General features: G+C 41.0%; 1 protein-coding gene across 35 annotated transcripts in view; it reads left to right on the top strand.

The window, feature by feature from the left end:
* Positions 1 to 20,630, top strand: part of si:dkey-178k16.1 — a 151,186-nt gene that overhangs the window by 82,706 nt on the left and 47,850 nt on the right. For all 35 annotated transcript variants that reach the window (XR_012399019.1, XR_012399015.1, XR_012399016.1 and 32 more), the window contains exons 2-3: positions 11,327 to 11,394; positions 11,588 to 11,749. Coding sequence is in view for 31 of the 35 variants with exons in the window: in XM_073939885.1 (XP_073795986.1) it covers positions 11,344 to 11,394; positions 11,588 to 11,749 (213 nt within the window). In the remaining 4 variants the exon portion in view is untranslated. The remainder of the gene's footprint in view (positions 1 to 11,326; positions 11,395 to 11,587; positions 11,750 to 20,630) is intronic.

Raw genomic sequence — 20,630 nt, 5'->3', positions numbered from 1 at the left:
GCATATGTTTTACGCAGCGGATGCCCCTCCAGCTGTAACCCATCACTAGGAAACACCCAAACACTCTCATCCTACACATACACAACTTAGCCTACCCAATTCACCTATAGTGCATGTCTTTGCACAGTGGGCGAAACCAGAGCACTTGGAGGAAACCCACGCAAACGCGGGGAAAACATGCTAATTCCTCACAGAAATGCCAATTGACCCAGCTGAGGCTCATACCAGTGACTTTCTTGCTGTGTGGCAACAGCGCTACCCACTGCGCCACCATGTCACCCAATCAAATTCTACATATTATAAATATTATCATTACTATAGTTGCACAATAAAACACTAGATGGTTTAGATCTTCAAGGGAAAAGCAGTTCCCCTTCGGGGGGAACTTCAGCACTATAAGTGGATTTGATTGTAAAATCCACGCATTGGGAGGTTCGGTTCAGAAGCTACTCGTCTGAAAGAGTATTGAACGGGCCAATTAAAAATGAATTGGTAGCGCAAGCCTGCGCAGGTGAGCGGCATAAGCAATCAACTGAGTATATAAGCTCACCTGGCGCCAGCAGACGCTATCCTTTTCGCTTCAGAGACTTTCTGATCGAGTCGATGAGGGTTCCTCCTGCTGTGACCAGCGATTCTGAGCGAACGAGAGCATTCTCCCGGTCCAGAGTGTGTACACGCAGTGGCAGACGGTCGAGCTGGGTTTCTCCCTTGCCTGGCGTTCTTTGGGTCCGGTCCTCCAGAGCGGTGCGTATAAAGTTGCAAACTTCACAGAAAGAGCAACACAGTCGTGCAGCACGTCCTTATCAGGACGGCGCTCCGACTGTGCGTTTCTGGATGCGGTGGTTTCCTGTCCTCGGATGATGGGCGCGGGCACTGCGTTACATGTCTGGGGGTCCAGCATGTTAATGCGCTGCTCGCGGGCAGTTCATGTCGTCATTGCGATGCCATGACTGTTGCGCAAGATCACGGTTAGCCTTTGCAAAAGGGCGAACCACCCCAGTTGTCCCCTGCTCTGCAGCGGGCACTCGGGCAGATCTGAGGGTTTCAGCGAGAGATAATCCGTCGCCCACGGGCCCGCGGACCTCCCGCTCCTCTAAGCGCTCCATCCAAGCTTCGGGCGGGGGAAGCGATCCGTCTAACAGATGGTAGCCCTTACGCCCGATGACACCGGAGATCAGATGTCCACCGCGGCATCGGAGGGTGGGCTTTCATTGTCCGATGATGATCCAGACCCGCTCGCCCCCTTCGGGCTGGTGAGCGCTGTCACTACGGATCCTGAAACGGACATGTTAGCCGTGCTTTCCCGGGCTGCTTCGGCCGTGGGTTGGAGATGGTTTATCCCCCAGCTCCGCGGCCGGACCGACTAGAGGGGCGTTCCCTTCTTCCCGGAGGTGCACAGTAGGCTCACGCGGTCTTGTAAAGCACTTTTTTCTGCTCGTGCTGCGTGTTCCTCCACCCTAACCACTCTTGACGGTGAAACAGCCAGGGGGTATGTGGCGATTCCTCAGGTTGAGTGCGCGATGGCGGTAAATCCGCGCGGCGCCTCTTCTTGGCGGGGTCCGCCTCGTCTCCCATCCAAAGCCTGTAAGTTATCTACCTCCCTCGGAGCTAGAGCTTACATAGCTGCGGGCCAGGCTGCTTCCGCCTTGCATGCGATAGCCACCTACCAGCGCTACCAAGCGCAGGCGCTGGCCGAGCTGCACGAGGGTGGGTCCAACCCAGGCTTACGAGCTTCGCACCGCCGCCGACTTAGCTCTTCGGACTACTGAGTCCGCTGCGTGTGTGTTGGGGAGGACGATGTCCACATTAGTGGTCCAGGAGCGCCACCCCTGGCTGATATGCGCAAAGTCGACAAAGTCCGCTTTCTTGACTTCCCCATATCCCCAGCCAGGTTCGGCGACACTGTCTGTGAATTCACCCAGGAATTCAAGGCGGTGAGAGAGCAGTTGGTGGGTGATGTCTTATCGGCGGTCCGTAGCCCGCTCCGCCCGCCGTGCCATTCATACCTGCTCCTCGCCGAAGGCGCCCGCCTACGAGAGCTGCTCCGCCCCCACACACGCCTCCGGCAAAGCGAGCGCGTCGGGCACCTCGGAAGTAGGCAGCCCCCCTGCCCAGAACGCCGCTAAGTCCGGCAACGGACCGCGAAGCGCCCATGGGACAGGCCATCTGGAGAAGAGGGAACTTGCTCTTTCCCCGCTGGAGGGCGGGGCCCCATTTCCAACGGCACTTTTTACTGCCATGAAAACATTATGAAAGGGCACTTTTCACTTCCCCAGATGTGACAGCCCGAAATCTGCCAGTCTGGGACGCTATGCTTTCTAGCTTGCAGATTCGGTGCGTTTCGCCAGTGGCTCACGAGCGCTGGGAGGACGGTCTCCTTTCTCCCACCCCTCGAGCCTCCCCTCCGGAGCTCGGGTTTGGAGTGAGAGCAAATATCTCACCTCCAGCTTTTCCGTGGGACCCGCGAGCTTCCCGGATCAGCACACCCACTCCGCGCTGCCCCACTGCTGGTACGTCAGCGATTGTAGCGATGAGTCCATTAGCGAGAGCTCTGCCTGCCTGGTTAGCGCGGGCCAGCTCTTCGCGGTGGCTCATACGCACAATCAGACTCGGCTATGCGATTCAGTTCGCGAAACGGCCCCCCAAGTCACGGGTGTGTATTCACCAGGGTCAGCCCCCTGTCCGCCCCTGTCTTGCGAAAGGAGATTGCTGTCCTCCTGGCGAAGGATGCAATCGAGCCGCTCCCTCCAGCCGAGATGGAGAGCGGGTTTTACAGCCCACGCTTCATCGTGCCCAAAAAGAGCGGTGGGTCACGGCCAATCCTAGATCTGCGCGTTTTGAACCGCTGCCTGCACAAGCTGCCGTTCAGAATGCTCACGCAGAAGCGCATCCTCCGGTGCGTTCGTCCTCTGGATTGGTCTGCAGCATTAGACCTGATGGACGCGTATTTCCATGTCTCCACTCTTCCTCGCCACCGACAGTTTCTACAGTTTGCGTTTGAAGGTCGAGCTTGGCAATACAAAGCCCTCCCCTTCGGGCTCTCTCTGTCTCCGCGGGTCCTCACCAAGCCCGCGGAGGGTGCCTCAGCGCCCCTTCGGCTCGCGGGCATCTGCATACTCAATTTCTTTACGACTGGCTGATTTTTGCCCTCTCTCGGAGCAGTTGATTATGCACAGAGACAAAGTGCTCTGGCACTTCCACCTGTGGGTTTTTCAGGTCAACCGAGAAAAGAGCAAACTCGCCCCCGTGCAGAGGATCTCTTCTCTCGGGCTGGAGCTGGACTCGGTCACCATGGCAGCGCGCCTCTCCGGAGAGCGCGCTCAGCTGATGCTGTACTGTCTGAGAGAGCTCGACAGTAAAATAGTGGTCCCACTGAAACTATTTCAGAGGCTCCTGGGGCATATGGCATCCGCAGCCGCTTCATGCCGCTCGGATTATTCTATATGAGACCACTTCAGCACTGGCTTCACGATCGAGTCCCCAGACGCGCATGGCACGCGCGCGCACACCGAGTCTCTGTTACTGCGCTGTGTCGCCGCGCCCTCAGCCCTTGGAGCGACCCCTCGTTCCTACAGGCCTGGGTGTCTCTAGAACAGGCGTCCAGTCTTGTTGTCGTTTCAGCAGACACTTCCAACACGGGCTGGGGGGCTGTGCGTTGCGGGCATGCGGCTGCGGACCTGTGGAAAGGTACCCAGTTGCATTGGCATATCGCCTGGAGCTGTTGACAGTGTTCCTCGCTCTCCACCGTTTTTTTCCGGTGCTGGAGCGGCAACACGTGCTGGTCAGGACGGACAGTACGGCGGCGGTGGCGTATATCAACCGTATAGGGGGTATGCGCTCTCGCCGCATGTCTCGGCTCGCCCGCCGTCTGCTCCTCTGGAGTCACCCGCGGCTGAAATCGCTGCACGCCATTCATATTCAGGCAAGCTCAACCGTGCAGCCGATGCGCTCTCACGGCAGCCTTGCGTCCTGGAGAATGGAGACTCCACCCCGAGTCTGTTCAGCTGATATGGGCGCGATTCGGGGAAGCCCAGATCGATCTGTTGCTTCCCCCGAGATCGCTCATTGCCAGTTGTTCTTTCCCTGACCGAGTGCTCTCGGCACGGATGCACTGGCTTACAGCTGGCCTCGGGGCACGCGCAAATACGCGTTTCCCCCAGTGAGCCTGCTCGTGCAGTTACTGTGCAAGGTCAGGGAGGACGAGGAACAGGTTGCTGGTTGCGCCCCTCTGGCTCAACCGGACCTGGATGTCAGAGCTCTCCCTCGCGATAGCCCTCCCCTGGCAGTCTCTTCGAGAGAGCACCTACTCTCTCAGGGACAGGGCACCACCTGGCACCCTCGCCGATCTTTGAAGAGATTTTAGACGCGAGGAAGACTTAGGTAACCTCCGATTGCGGTGGCTAATACCGTCACTCGGGCTAGAGCCCCCTCCCCGAGCGCGCCTATGCCCTGACGTGGAGTCTATTCACTGAATGGTGTGTCTCTCGCTGAGAAGACCCCCGTAATTTGCCAGATCAGCGTTGTGCTTTCTTTACGCCGAGAGAAGTTGGAGAGCAGGCTGTCGCCCTCCACACTCAAGGTTACGTGGCTGCCATCTCCGCTCTCATAACGCGGTGGCTGGCAGCACCGTGGGAACGCATAACCTCATCATCCGGTTCCTCAGGGGCGTTAAGCGAATTAATCCACCCCGCCCCCTCTCATGCCCTCTTAGGATCTCGCCTTCGCTACACAAGCCGCGTCAGATCCCTTCGATCCTCGACTCAGTATCTTTCTGTCCCTGAAGACAGCTCTGCTGGTCGCGTTGATATCGATTAGAGGGTCGGGGACCCGGAGGCATTTTTCGGTCAGTGACTCGTGCCTGTAATTGGGCTGGCTTCTCTCACGTCCTGAGACCCCGCCCGCGATATGTGCCCAAGGTTCCTACCACTCCGTTTTAATACGAGGTAGTGAGCCTGCAAGCGCTGCCCTCGGAGGAGGCAGACCCAGCCCTTCTTATTGTCCAGTTCGCGTTTTGCGTATTATCCGGACCGCACTCAGAGTTTAGATCATCTGAGCAGCTCTTCGTCTGTTATAGCGGTCGGCAGCAGGGAAGTGCCGTACCGAAATAAGTTCCCACTAGATTGTGGATGCCTTTCTTTCACTATCAGAGCCGATATGAGCCGCGTCCCCCGAGAGCGCCCAGACATCTGTAGAGCTGCGGGCTGGGTGACACCCAACACATTTGCAAGGTTTTACAATCTGCGAGTGGAGCCGGTTTCCTCAAGGGTATTAGGTAACCCTTGGTGATTGAGGAAACAATTCGGTAGGGTGTTGAAACACGCTTGCTGCGCCATTTTCCCTAACACGGAGATACGTGCGCCCTTTTATCTGTCAGTAAAGTTCCCCGTCAGGTGAGCCCTGCAGATTCCTCCGTGGCCCCCAGCACTGACTCAGCGGAGGAGTCACTTGCTGGCCCACTACGTTGTAGGTCTGCCCGCTGGTCAGCCCTCGTTTTGGGTAAAGGTGCCTGCTATGCGTGATCCCCACTAGGCGATCCCATATGCTTATTCCGCCACGGTTAAGTCCCCCCCCTGGGCGGACCCGTGTCTTCCCTCCCCGCTAACCACTCTTTTGCTATGCGTACTCCCCCTTTTTAGGGCTAGTCCATATGTAAATTCTGCCATCTATCCCCCCTTGGGTAACGGATGGCCTCCGCAGCGTCCTCCCTATCGGGATTGCACGCTTCCCAACGTACTGTCGTATTTTCCTAGAATTATCTAGATGCTCACGACTTCCCAAAAAATATATATAAATCCGTAAAACTTCTGTTGAAGTAGGATAAATTAGGGCCAGGGACACGTTGGAGGACCGCGCCCCCCATGATGTGGGTGCGTCACGCTTGCTTGACTATCTCCTCATCGGGGGTGTTGGTAAGGTGCAGTCATTATGGCGCTTTCAATGGGCTCCCAATGCGTGGATTTTACAATCAAATCCACTTATAGTGCTGAAGTTCCCCCCGAAGGGGAACGTTCGAGGTTACTAAAGTAACCCTTCGTTCCCCGAGGAGGGGAACGGAAGCACTATACTCCGTCGCCATAATGACTGTCCCTTAGCTGTTGAAAGTCTCTTCAGCTTAAAAAGGATAGCGTCTGCTGGCGCCAGGTGAGCTTATATACTCAGTTGATTGCTTATGCCGCTCACCTGCGCAGGCTTGCGCTGCCAATTCATTCTTAATTGGCCCGTTCAATACTCTTTCAGACGAGTAGCTTCTGAACCGAACCTCCCAATACGTGGATTTTACAATCAAATCCACTTATAGTGCTTCCGTTCCCCTCCTCGGGGAACGAAGGGTTACTTTAGTAACCTCGAACGTTCTTATATTTTCAGTTTGCCAAAACTAGCTTTGAACTTGTTTGATTTGCCATTGTTCTGTGGTTGGTGTGTCTGACTGACTGTGCATGTGCTTGTGTGTGAACACCCGCTGATTGGCAAATGATGGAAATGTACTCAATCTAAGTCAATCATCACATTTTCAAGCCCCGTTACCACTAATGCGTTTTAGAACGAAAACGATCCAAGTCCACAATAGCGTTTCATCTAGTGCAGGGGTGACCAGCCTCGGTCCTGGAGGGCCAGTGTCCTGCATATTTTAGCTACAACCACAATTAAACACAACTGAACGAGCTAATCAAGCTCTATCTAGGTATACCAGAAACTTCCAGGCAGGTGTGTTGAGGCAAATTGGAGCTAAACTCTGCAGGACACCGCCCCTCCAGGACCGAGTTTGGGCACCACTGATGTAGCGTATCTAAAAAGCTCTCTGTTCACACTACTCCACTGAATATGCACATCATGTGACCATACACACACTCTGGCATGCGCCGAAAGTTGCTTCAGCCTATTCTCACGTCTGAGCTTCAGGCAGTCAGCGAGAGCTCTGAGCACATTTGCCTGGCTGAGAGCAGCCGAACGTCGGCCAGTCCATCCCGAATCTGCTGTGTAGTTGTTAGACATGATCGATAGTTTGTCTTGTGTAGACCTATATCTAACGAGTCTGTCTTTTGAATCTAATAGCCAACTTGTTCTTAGGTAACGTGTTTTGGCTGAGCGCAAAGATAAGTTTAAGGCTGATTTATACTTCTGTGTTGAGTGATCAGCGTGACCCACGGCGCCTACATTGCATGTAGCCATGCATTTATACTTCTGCGCACTGTTTGTGTTGCTCTTCAGTAACATTTCAGAAATGCTAGCTGGCAGCAAGGTTTTTATGTTGCTTTGTTTCTAATTTCTTTGCGGGTGTTTTGTTTTTTCTGAACACTGTCTTAATGTACAAGTAGCTAAAACTTGAGTTGGGATCCGGCGGACGTGCAACAACTTTAATCATCTGGACCGCCTTTATGGGACTCGACACTTTTAAACACTCGCTCCATCTGGCTCATGGCTCTCAGCAGCACCCACACTCATTACAGTTAATTTTTTAGAGGTGCGCGTTAGTGTCAGTGTCAGCCATGGTGAGGGCTATGTGACTGCGTATAAAATGTTCGTTCATTTTCTTTTAGGCTTTGTCCCTTTATTTATCTGGGGTTGCCGCAGCGGAATAAACTGCCAACTTATCCAGCATATGTTTTTATGCAGCGGATGTCCTTCCAGCTGCAACCCATCACTGGGAAACATCCATACACATCCATACACTCATTCACACACATACATACATACGGACAATTTAGCCTATCCAATTCACCTATACCACATGCTTTTTGGACTTGTAGGGGAAACCAGAGCACCTGGAAGAACCGCACACGGGGAGAACATGCAAACTTCACACAGAAATGCCAACTGACCCAGCCAAGGCTCGAACCAATAACTTTCTTGCTTTTAGGCGAACTTGCTACCCACTGAGCCATTGTGCAGCCCAAGTATAAATCAGCCATGTATTAATTTATGTAACCGCATGCTTCCCTTTATTTATGATATTGTATAAATTTATTGTACTTTATACTTGTTGATTATTAAAATTATAGCTTACTGAGTATAATCAGCAGAAGAGACGGCTATTTCGTACTTCATAATGCATTTCCTCTGATAATCTTTATCGTGTGCAACATCCACTTTTTTGAAAACTAGAGGGTGTGTTAGTTTGTTCTTGATCTGCTTCAGTGTATTAGGGCCCTATCTTACACCTGGCACAATGTGGCGCAAGGCGCGGCGCAATACTCTACTGCTACTTTTAGCTCGGCGCAAGGGTCATTTTGAGGTGTTGTGCCATGCTGTTTAAATAGCAAATGCATTTGCATTCAAATGTGTGCCCATAGGCGTTCTGGTCTAAAAAAGCAGGCGTGTTTTGGTGCGTTGCTATTTTGAGAAACTGTAAATAGTCTGATCTTTAGACCAGAACAAAGTCGGTCTATTGTCTGGCGCAAAGTGCGCCTGGCTTACACACTACAAACAAGATGCAGAGCAATACGCAAATATCTTTACATATGAAAAATATATAATATCTTAAGGATATATATATATATATATATATATATATATATATATATATATATATATATATATATATATATATATATATATTATTGTTCATTTATTCATTTGCTAGAAATTAGAACTGAATTTAGAAATAGTTTTTAAACAAATCTTTGCGCTTAACAAACAAAATTAATTATTTATAGGCTAATTGATGTCTGTGCGTAAAGGTTTCCCTATCCACGAGAGCAAAAGCGAAAGTGAACTTACTTTACGTCAAAATGTGCATATAGCGCGACGCAGCTGGCTCTTAAAGGGAATGGGAGATGAGGCTCTAATTGGTTTATTCTCAAAACACACCTATAACTCATTAGGAAAATAAACAACCCTTTTAGACCATGCGCCATGGCGCAAAGTGAATTTTCCCATCCTTAAATTAGCAAAAATGCGTTCTGACATGCCATGAAATCGTTTGTGCCCTGCGTTTTGCGCTCTGCGCATAGACCGTCAAAATAGAGCCTTTAAAGTGTGGTTCACCTGGAAATTCAGATATGAAAATGACTCATTAAAGCTTTTGTAAACTCACATGGTTCTGTTTATTGTTCTGTTTATCAAGGTGTTTTAATTATTGAAAGATGTAATGTAACACGAAGCACTGTGTGTTCTTTTACATGCTAGCAGCTTGCTTACAGTAAATGATTGTCACGAGCTTCATCTCTACAAGTGTTTGAGTGCTTTTGAAAGTGCAACATGTGCCAAACTGTTCACATCTGTAGTGAGAATTTAAATCTGTTTATAAATTGTTTGTCAACAAAAGCTTTTCAAAAGAGAATTTGGTCTGTCTTTTAAAGGCAAATAAAAAACTACAACAAAAACAACAACAGCCAAAAATATTAGTTTTGTATTTGTACCGCTGGGATGTCAAGTTAAAAATAAATAAATGAATATATAATGATTATTCAATATTTTACTGTTTCAGAGGATTATGGTGATATGCAATTTTATTTAGGATTTTTTATTGATTTGCTAAATTTGATAAATGGATAGTAATAATAAGAATAATAATAAAGTTTTTGATTATTTTTATATTAATAGTGATATTCATTTATTTAGGGATTTTCATTGTAACAACATAAACATTAAATAATTATGATTATTCATTCATTTATTTTCTTTTCGGCTTAGTCCCTTTATTAATCTACGGTCATCACAGCAGAATGAACTGCCAGCTTATCCAGCACATGTTTTACGCAGCAGATACCCTTTCAGCTGTAACCCATCACTGGGAAACACCCATACACTTCCATTCACACACATACACTAAGGACAATTTAGCCTACCCAATTTACCTAAAGAATCGGAGCACCCAGAGGAAACCCACACAAACACGAGAAGAGCATGCAAACTCCACAAAGAAATGCCAACTGACCCAGCTGAGGCTTGAACCAGCAACCTTCTTGCTGTGAGCCGAGAGCGCTACCCTCTGTACCACTGTGCTGCCCCGTTATTATTATTTAATTTATTAATTTTAATTATTGTTATCATTATAAAGTGACTATCTGAAAACAAAATGAATGAATGTTATTAATAATAATATTATTATATTAATAATAATAATATTAAATAATAATATTAAATAATAATAATATAAAAAAATTTATGTATAATAGTATTTGTATTTTTTCCCAGAGATGGGTTGCGGCTGGAAGGGCATCCGCTGCGTAAAAACTTGTTGGATAAGTTGTTGGTTCATTCCACTGTGGCGACCCCGGATTAATAAAGGGACTAAGCAGACAAGAAAATGAATAAATGAATGAGTGTTTGTATTTACTTTATGACATGCTTTATTGGTTTATTAAATTTTAGTTATTTGATTTATTATTATTAATAATAAATAATAATAAATTAAATAACAACAACCACAATAATAATAATAATAATAATATGGCGACATGGTGGCGCAGTAGGTAGTGTTGTCGCCTCACAGCAAGAAGGTCCCTGGTTCGAGCCTCAGCTGGATCCGTTGGCATTTCTGTTTGAAGTTTGCATGTTCTCACCTCTTTGCGTGGGTTTTCTCAGGATACTCTGGTTTCCCCCACAGTCCAAAGACATGTGTTACAGGTGAATTAGGTAAGCTAAAATTGTCCATAGTGTATGTGTGTGAATGGGAATGTGCGGGTGTTTTCCAGTGATGGGTTGCAGCTGGAAGGGCATCCGTTGTGTAAAAACATGTGCTGGATAAGTTGGCGGTTCATTCCGCTGTGGCGACCCCGGATTAGAAAAGAGACTAAGTCGAAAAGAAAATGTATGAATAATAATAATAATAGTGTTTTTTTATTTTATTTTTCATGGTTATTGTTATTATTTAATTTATTATTGTTTAAAATTGTAGGTATATCAGTATCTGTATGTACTTTGACATGCTTTGTTGATTTATTAAACTTGTATCATTTGATTTATTATTATTAACAACAACAACAACTATAATAATAATAATAATGTGACACAATAACAACTTTAAAATACTTGACAGTTAAATATAACCGTAATATATAAATGTTTAATATAGTCATATTATAACAAAATTTTTTATATATAATCATTACAATTGCATTTAGATGTATTTTTTATATTATATATAATTTTTATAATTTATATTAATGCATGCGCATAAAGATTCTTTGGTGTAATAAAATGTTTCCGCTAAATTTCAGTTTGCATGTCAAGGTATTCATTTTATACCCTGACTGACTGACATTTAAATATACATTATTTTCATTGCAATATTTGTATTATACCTGGCTGAATAATGAAAAAGTATATTCTTAAAACAGCATGGTTGACTGAAAGCTTAGTCTTTTTTTTATCATCACTTTAGGACTGCAAGTGATTGCTATGTCAGAGAGAAATTCAGCCACCAAGAACCCAGCAGACGGAGGTTTTACGGTAAGCCGAAGATTTAAAATTCATAAAACATCATGCTTAAATTTAATACTGCCTTTGACTAAAAAGTCACTCATGACTTATCCTTCACTGTATTTTCTTTGAAAACAAGATTTCAGACTTCAGATTTCAGTTTGTAGTATATACATGAAACTTTTCAAAAAATCTGTTTTTTTTTTTTTCATCACACACTCAGGATCACGATTCAAAGATGTCAGATGAGCACCGAGACACGGATGATTCGTCTGAGAAAACACCCAGTAGGATGTCCAGATCACCACAGAAATCCAAAAGACCAAAGACGGTGCCTGTGAAAGTCCTGCTGCTGGACGGCTCGGCCTACGAGAGCGGCGTTGAGGTAAAGCAGATGCTTCTGTACTAAAATATCAAATCAGCTGTTATGTTAGCTGTAATGTTCATTAATTCCAGTTTTTGCTTTGTACAAATACAACATTTTAATGTCACCATCAGTGTCGTAATAGTGAACTAAGGACTATACTGTTTTTAGCAGCGCCCCAATTTGTGCACATGACATACTAATTCATGAACTCTGGAGCCATTGAGCTGATTGAGACGCACCCAATGTTTTAAAATGTACTGGCAGTGTGGTAAATCAAGCTAGAAACATACTAGCAGTGTGCTACAAAATGGTAGCAGTAAAGTAAAACACAATTGTTTATTGCATAATTATATTTTATATGTAGACATACAGTACACAGCATAAATTAGTATACCTCCTGTTGAAATTCAACATTTTTATCAATTTTTAGATAAAATTTTTTTTTTTTTTTAAAGATTATACTTTTTTTTTTTCATAAAAATGTATATTCATTCAAATAAGATTTTGCCCACTTAATTTAATAATAGAACACTATATTTTAATTCAAATGATTTATTTGACAAAAAACAAAAAGACTAACAAATTTTAGGTGTACTCATTTTTGGATCGTGATCATAACGTCACCTTAGAATTATAAGGTTCTATTTGACATTTTTGTCAAAACCTTTGACAAAAAAGTGATTGACATATTCTTATTAAATGACAACTTATTTACATTATGGGATGATTTATATAATAATTTATATAAGCTGTTTACATTTTAAGACTTTTATTAAAAAACAAATGTTACACACATACTGTTTCGTAGAAAATGCAAAAACTTTAAAGCTCAATATCTCAAAATTATTCAGAACGCAGATAGAACCTTACAATCGGTTATTTTGTTAAATTACTTCCATTTTTGTCTTTTGTACTCAGTAATCTAATGTATATGCATACACATATTAAATAATATAGGCTCTATTTTAATAATCTAGGCGTAAAGTCTAAGGCGCATTGTGGAAAAGCATTAAGGGCATGTCCGAGTCCACTTTTGCTATTTTAAAGGTTGGAAAATTATGGGTCTCTAATGAGTTATGTGTGTGTTTTGAGCATAATATACATTAAATCAATCAGAGTCTCATCTCCCATTCCCTTTAGGAGTCAGTTGCGTCACGCCATGACACATTTGCTATTTACATGACAGACTTTGTAAGAGGAAAAACTGAACTGAATTGTTTCACTAGTAAGGAAACAGTTAAACAAACAATCTGCAGCGAGGATTCAGAGCGAGCCTCCTCCATTCGCCCTCTTTCTCTTTACTTTACTTTTACTCTTTACTTTACTCCTTTACTTTAGTGGATAAGGACACAGTGTTGTACGCACTCCACTGAAGACATCCATTAGCCTACATAATTAATTTTGTTTGTTAAGTTCCTAGATTTGTTTCAAAACTTTTTCTAAATTCAGTTCTTATTTCCAGTAGTGATGGGAGGTTCGGATCATTTCACTGACTCGGATCTTTGAGTCTCGTTCATCGAGATGAACAAATCTTTTTTTCGAGTAATTTCGTTCATTTGGTTCAATTTGCCAAAATATTATTAAAATGTTACGAATTGCTTCCAAACACATCTACAACAAGAACAAAAGGTTGATCTCACTACAAATAAGTCATAAATAGAATACTATAGGAAGGAGAAAATAATAATTTAATGTTTACCTGCTCTTTTGTCTATGAAGGTATTTTTGTCTCTTTGCTCAGCTCACCTCTTCATGTCTTCAAATGTCAGTGGTTCGTTCACATTACACTAACAATCACATATAATCTTAACTAATGTACACAGTCTGAGCTGATAGGAGCCATGATGATTAGTTCACCTTTTGAGTCTTCTGGTTCTTGAGTCGTTCGTTTATCACGTGACAGAATGACTCAAACCCAAGGACTCGAGAGATGAACGGATCAATTCTCTTTCCGGATCTGAACGCATATTGGCCCGTGGTGAACGAAGGACTCAGACCCGATAGAGGATTCAAGAGATGAACGGATCAATTCTCTTTCCGGCTCTAAACGCATATGATTGGCCCGTGGTGAACGAACGATTCAGACCCGATAGAGGACTCGAAAAATGAACTGATCTTTTCTCGCACTACACAACGTGCACATGAGGAATGAATGAATCACTTATAGTAGTTTGTTCGAGTAATTTGTTCTTTTGTCACATAATGTGAAAGAAAGCATTAGAGATGAGTTGTTTAATAAATCAAAATGTCTTTGTGAAGCGTTTTATAACATATGATGCTGCAGGCATTAGAAACTTAAACACTGTTTAATTGTTGCTTATTGTTTTATTATTATAATTTTTATTTTATTTTATTTTTTTACCAGAAAAGCTTTATAACAAAACAGATTACTTTAAAATCACATTTATAAAAACAATCAAAAGAAAAACAAAATAGTGCACATCAAGCCATTCTTTTTAACAAATGAAAACAAGTAAGCTTTAAATTAAATACCACGTTTGTGCCATAAAAGCTTTATATCAAATAGGGCAAATATTCCCATTAGATTTTTTTATGAAACAGCAGTTTAAATGAATTTTTTTTTAAAATAAAAAATACAAACGACACAGAGCCTAATGAGCTTAACAAATCGACTTTAGAATATTAACATTTTTTTAAAAATAATTAGAATTAAATAATCTTTAAAACAACACTGTGTGGCTTTACTTGTTTGACTTGGCTTAAGGTTTGTTAGCATTCAAAAACACAAGCTCTGTTTCTTCTTTTTGATGATTTGAAGCTCTTCTTTTGTCATTACTTGTTGGTCGCAGGATAAAATCTTCTGCTAAATGAATAAATGCTAATGCAACCTTTTTTTATACACATTTTAGAAAATTAGTTCTCTTATAACAAAGCAGTAAATAGAGAAACAATATGTTTTAAAGCATGGTTCCATTTATTTGTAAAATAACAAAAAAATAAAACCACATATCCAGCAGTAAAAAAGTAACAACAACTTAGTGACAATAGGACAGACCTTTTATATTTCTAAGAAAATGCTTGTTAGGTACACATTGTTTGATGATTTTTTGAAAAGTCTAAAATATGATCCATAATGCAACAAAAATGCAGTTTTGCATAAATAATACTAACTGAGGTTCTCCATGGAGCTACAGTTTAAGATCAGAAATGCACAGGATAATAATAAAATAATAATATTATCAGTAATAATAGTATTACAATAATTAGTTATTATGATGCACCCGTCTTTAAAGAAGATTTAGAACCATTTACTTATTTCTACATCCAATTCTGCTTTAGTGTCAAGTCAAGTAAGAAAGAAAAATGACTCAAACCCGATAGAGGACTTGAGAGATGAACGGATCAATTCTCTTTCTGGCTCTAAACGCATATGATTGGCTTGCCTATGAACGACCTATGACTAATTTCCAGCCACGAATAATAAATAACCAAACAAACATCCTATTCTTATGCCACATATAGTGATGCATAAGTCTCCAACACCCGACAGGTGGACAAATCTAACCTTGCTTTTATTAAAACAAATATAAATATGCTTGTAATAAATAATACTTTAAATACAAATGCAAATTTTCATAAATAATATGAAAAAAAAAACTGAGATAAGACATAGAGGTAATGGTTTTATTATTTATGTAGAAAATAATAATTTTTGTAACATTTTAAACCCTATTTCTTTTTCCTATATGTAAAGATATTTGTGTATTGCTGTACATCCTGTATGTATTAAGTAGGGGTGTGTACAGTACCTGATAACCGGTTATGATAATTACTGAACCGATATTGAATTGTCCTCATCTGCATCGCGGTGCACCGAAGAAACAACTTTGACACCCCTAGTAATAAGCAATGTGTAAGTGTTTGGACCGGCAAAGCTGCATAACTAAAGTGGTCTGCACTGGACTTTAGACCAGCTTTTAGTTGGTTAATGGCGTGGTCTATTTCAGTTCATCAAAATAGCAATGTGCCAACAATGCGCCTTAACACACCCCCTTTTTAGACCAGCACACCCATGGAACCACAAAGTGCATTTGCTATATTAACAACGTGGCACAAAACATATAAATTAGGGTTGCGCTGGTCTGAAAATAGCAACAAATCGTGCCAAACATGTCTTGCGCCTTATTGTGCCAGGTGTATGATATATCAAATAAATTAAGTTATTTAAAAAACATAAATTCTACAGTTCTTTTTCAAAACACTTTTTTTTTGATTGTGCATTTAGAAGTAATCTACATTGACTGCAGGAATAACAACTCAGTAAAAATTTAGTTGATCATACTTAATCATCATTATTCATTTGCATTAAAAGGAGATGGTGTAATGATTTATAGTTTATTGAGAGCAATTTCACTTGTGTTATGACAATTTTCAGTTTTTTTAGTTTTGAACTGATTTATTTAAAGGGTTTGAAAGAGCTAATGCGCGCAGGGAAGATAATTAAATTCCCAGCCCTATCTGCATTTTGGTTATGAAGATGCAAATTAATGGTGTGGTTAATGAAAATATCTCAGATTTAGCTATTTCAAGAAAATAGCAAGTCACTGCTTTTAAAGACTTTTAAAGGGCACCTATTTCACCCCTTTTACAAGACGTAAGATAAGTCTTTGGTGTTTCCAGAATTTGTCTGTAAAGTTTCAGCTCAAAATACCCATCAGATATTTTATTATAGCCTCCAGAATCAGCCAATTTTGGTGTCTGAATACAGTGTAGCTGTTTTTGTGGCTAGTGGCTTTAAATGCAAATTAGCTGCTTCTCCCCGTCCACTGTTCTTACGTTAGTGTCTGCTTCTCATGCGTTACAGTAGATAAACAGCAGTCAGTGATAAAGACAGACTTGGATGAAGCTGCAATACAGCTCATTTGTCAAAAATACCAAGTAAGTTTATTTGATGTAATTGTGGTGGAAACGATGAGTCACACACACGCATGCCGTTTGCAGTACACACAAACATACATATGCGCATTTACTGACACCATGCAGCCGTGATGGTTATATCATTGGTTATAAGATAGCGATTTTACATGCTTATATAAATATCACAGAGTTAATCTCAGTTGTTCTGTGGACATGTGTATACGTACATGCTATTATAGAAACCTGGCGCCTGTCAATCAATTAGTTGGGCGTGGAATGCCTCACTCTTGCCTCACATTATGGTGGGCCTCAAAGTCACTGGAATTTGGGCCCTATTTTAATGTTAAAAAAAAGATTTCTTGTGTTCATATCACTTCAATATGACTGTGAACACACTATACATACACACAGTTCTGTCCAAACAGCTTACAAAAGATAATTTTCATCATAAGTGCCCTTTAAAAGATATACTACAACCATTGCAATATTGAGAACGATAATTTTATATCTGCATCAAAAGTATATCCCATATATTAAATACATGTTCTGAGCACACAAAATCAAAGTAAATAAATAAGGTTTAATACATCTTACCCATTTCCCAGTGATAGGTTGCAGCTGGAAGGGCATCAGCTGCGTAAAACATATGCTGATTAAGTTGGCGGTTCATTCCACTGTGGCGACCCAAGATTAGAAAAAGGGACTAAGCTAAAAAAATGAATGAATGAACGTCTGACCCATACCAATTATCATATTTACTGACAATTGGAATATCAATAGACAAGTGAAAATTTTAAGTGCAATAGCATCGCCATAGCATGGCCAATAGCATCACATTGGAGATGGCTCTCAATAAAACACAACCACCCACACTGACCTTTACCAATATTTCTAATATTCCTAAGTACGCAGATCCTTTCAGAATACTAAAACAACAAACTTTACTAAACAAACTTTACTAAATGTGTGTATAAATGTGAATGTACAGAAATGTTTCTGTGCACAAATACTATTAGTAAGAGGCTGGTTTGTTTTATTCAGATACGAAAGCTAGTTTGCTTATTATCTGGCCATACAGCGGGGAGGGGGGGATGTTTTGACATTATGTTCAGACTGCATTTCACACAAGCAATTTGTGAGGGCTCACACTCTTCAGAAAAAAAAACAAAAAAAAAAACAAGGCAGAATATGACAGAGCTCACAGTTTAAAGCCTAACACACACTGTTCTCACTGTCATCTTTGACGTGATTGGCCTGCTTTCCTTTACATAAGAGCTATTTCACACTGATGCTTTAAATGCATTTACTTACAGGGTCATTGGACTGAAAACCCTTCCACTGTTTATTGGCTTAGAAAGGATTTGCTTTCAAACAGAGAAGAAAAATTAGGTTAAGGAGTTTTATAGACATACACCTATATTCAATATACATATATACAAAACTATGTATGAGCAATATCACATGAGTAGCAGTTTGTTAGCTTGAGGCCACAAGCCGAGTGCCTTAGTGTCTCACCAGTGATGATATACAGCCATATTGCACTGCTACGACTGTGATATTGCATTCATATAAAAGTTGCATGGCATAATCATGTATATAAAAAAGAAAATCAAACACAGAAAGTCTAAAAATCTTTTTGTATGAGTATCTACTTTCTTCAGCCATTCATTCACATCTGCAGCTGATGTTAAAACAGCAGAAACGGTTGCTACTTCACCAACGTCACTTTAGAGATAGTATTTGAATGATTATCTAAACATATTATCTAAAGTGATGACAAAAAAGGCGATTTTGCTCATGTTTTAGGATTATAAAGCTGAACGTCATGAAATGCCATCAGTCTATAGAGATTTCCCAGTATTTATCTGGTGCAATCGAGAGATCACAATAATTAACTCTGAAAAGCCAAGCCAAGCAAACACTAGCAGATTACTATGATATAAATACAGCACTACAACATACAAAAGAGAGAGATAGACTCAGTATGTCACTTACCTGTTTTATAATGATTTGATCAGCTGTAGATTAAAATGTGAAAATAATCTTTCTGCCCTAAGGAATTACTATACAGTGTCTGTCGCCATCTTGTGGTGCAACCTTCTGCATTGCTCAGAATGTATAGTATATGGGCTGATGGCTGCCCATATCTGAAATTATAAATATTTAAATCTGGCACTATCCTTGTAAATAAACTGCATGCAATCTAAACATCTACATTTTTGCCTAAAAAGCCTCAAAAGTACATTGTGCTCTCCAATAGTTGCAATATTTAACAAACTGTAATAATCTGCTGTCTATGTGGGGGAAGTAATACACAAGAGTGAATATTCTCTATGAGTGCTGTTATTGCAGAATATTGCGTAGCTAATCAGATTCGGCAACCAGACAGAACTCTTGTATAAGATGTAATAAGGAACATGCACAACATGGATATTGTTAGCACTTTGAAATACAGTAAATGCGGTGCACTGTTAATGATTTTTGTAAATTACAAAGTATTTAACTGTAATATGAACTGTATTTTACTATAGAACCGTTATGCAGTATGTTACTGTATTTTTAAGACATTATGAAAATGAATGTACATTTTACTGTAAATATATACCATAATGTAAATACACATAGCACAAGACAAATGGTGCTGAAAATGTATACACAGTATTTTTTTCATAACAAAACCAAATGCTTGTAGATTTAATTGGTCAGCTTAATAGTTCAAATGTGAACATTTTCACATAATACTACTGATTGAAATTTCTGTTTCTATTTATAGGGATATTGTACATTAAGCTACAAAATCGTTTATTAATCTTAGATGATGTAATTTTTTTAGTTAATGTCTAATAAATCATAAAAATCAAATACGTAATTAGAACAATTCATAATAGTTTTTATTAATAGAGTCAATAACTATTTTAAGTAAAATATTGTTTTTATATTAATATAGTAACTGTTTAAACTTTATTTTGATGGTCAACTTGAGTATTAGTAGACTGTCTGCTTAATATCTGTTGATATGCTCCTTCAACGAAAATTTAACTGACTTAAATAAAAAACTTTGCAAGTACATGTCAACTTACACTAACCCCAACCTAACCGTCTACCTATAATCTAATGAGAATTAGTTGGTATGTAGATGCAATGTTACTTAAATTTAAAAAATGGACCATTAAAATAAAGTTTAACTGTAATAAATCTAGCTTTATTTTATTGTTGATTTTAATCCATTAACTTTCATTTATTAATGAGACTTTGCGCTCTATTTTAACGATCTAGAATCAAAGTTTATAGCACATGACGCAAAAGCATTTATGGCGTGTCTGAAAACACTTTTACTATTTTAAGGGGACGTAAAAACATGGTTTGGATCACGCGCATGGTCTAACAGGGTTGTGCTTATTCTCTTAATGAGTTACGGGTGTGTTTTGAGCATAACATTCATTAAACCAATCAGAGTCTCATCTCCCATTCCCTTTAAGAGTCAGTTGTGTCACAGCATGGCACATTTGCTATTTATAAACTAAACACTTCACTAGCGAGAAAACAGTTAAACAGGTGTGCGCATCTGCGTTAAAAAACATGTCCTCTATTCAGCCTCTTTCTCACACTTTACTTTTACTCTTTACTTTACTCCTTTACTTTTGTGGATAAGGAAACCATGTTGTACACAATCCACTGAAGACATGTATTACCCTACATATTTAATTTTATCTGATAATTGCAAAGATTTGTTTTAAAACTATTTCTAAATTCAGTTCTAATGTCCAGCAAACAAATAAATGAACAATAATAATGAAGTGTTGTCAAAAAACTGAGTTATATCCAAACACAGGAAAATATCAACAAATTGCACCATACAGATCTTGCGCCTTATTGCGCCGGGTGTATGACAGGGCCCTTAATCGTAAACTGTTACCTGTTGTACTTTTAAATTAATGCCTATGAAACATTCATTAACTGCCAACACATTAAGACAATAAAGTAATACACAAAATATTTTTGTGCTATATTTCTTAAAATA

The sequence above is a fragment of the Danio rerio genome, chromosome 23 (genome assembly GCF_049306965.1).
Source record: "Danio rerio strain Tuebingen ecotype United States chromosome 23, GRCz12tu, whole genome shotgun sequence".
NCBI classification, from domain to species: Eukaryota; Metazoa; Chordata; class Actinopteri; order Cypriniformes; family Danionidae; genus Danio; species Danio rerio.
The sequence above is the reverse complement of the archived record's forward strand: the minus strand, read 5'-3'. Positions and strand labels throughout refer to the sequence as shown.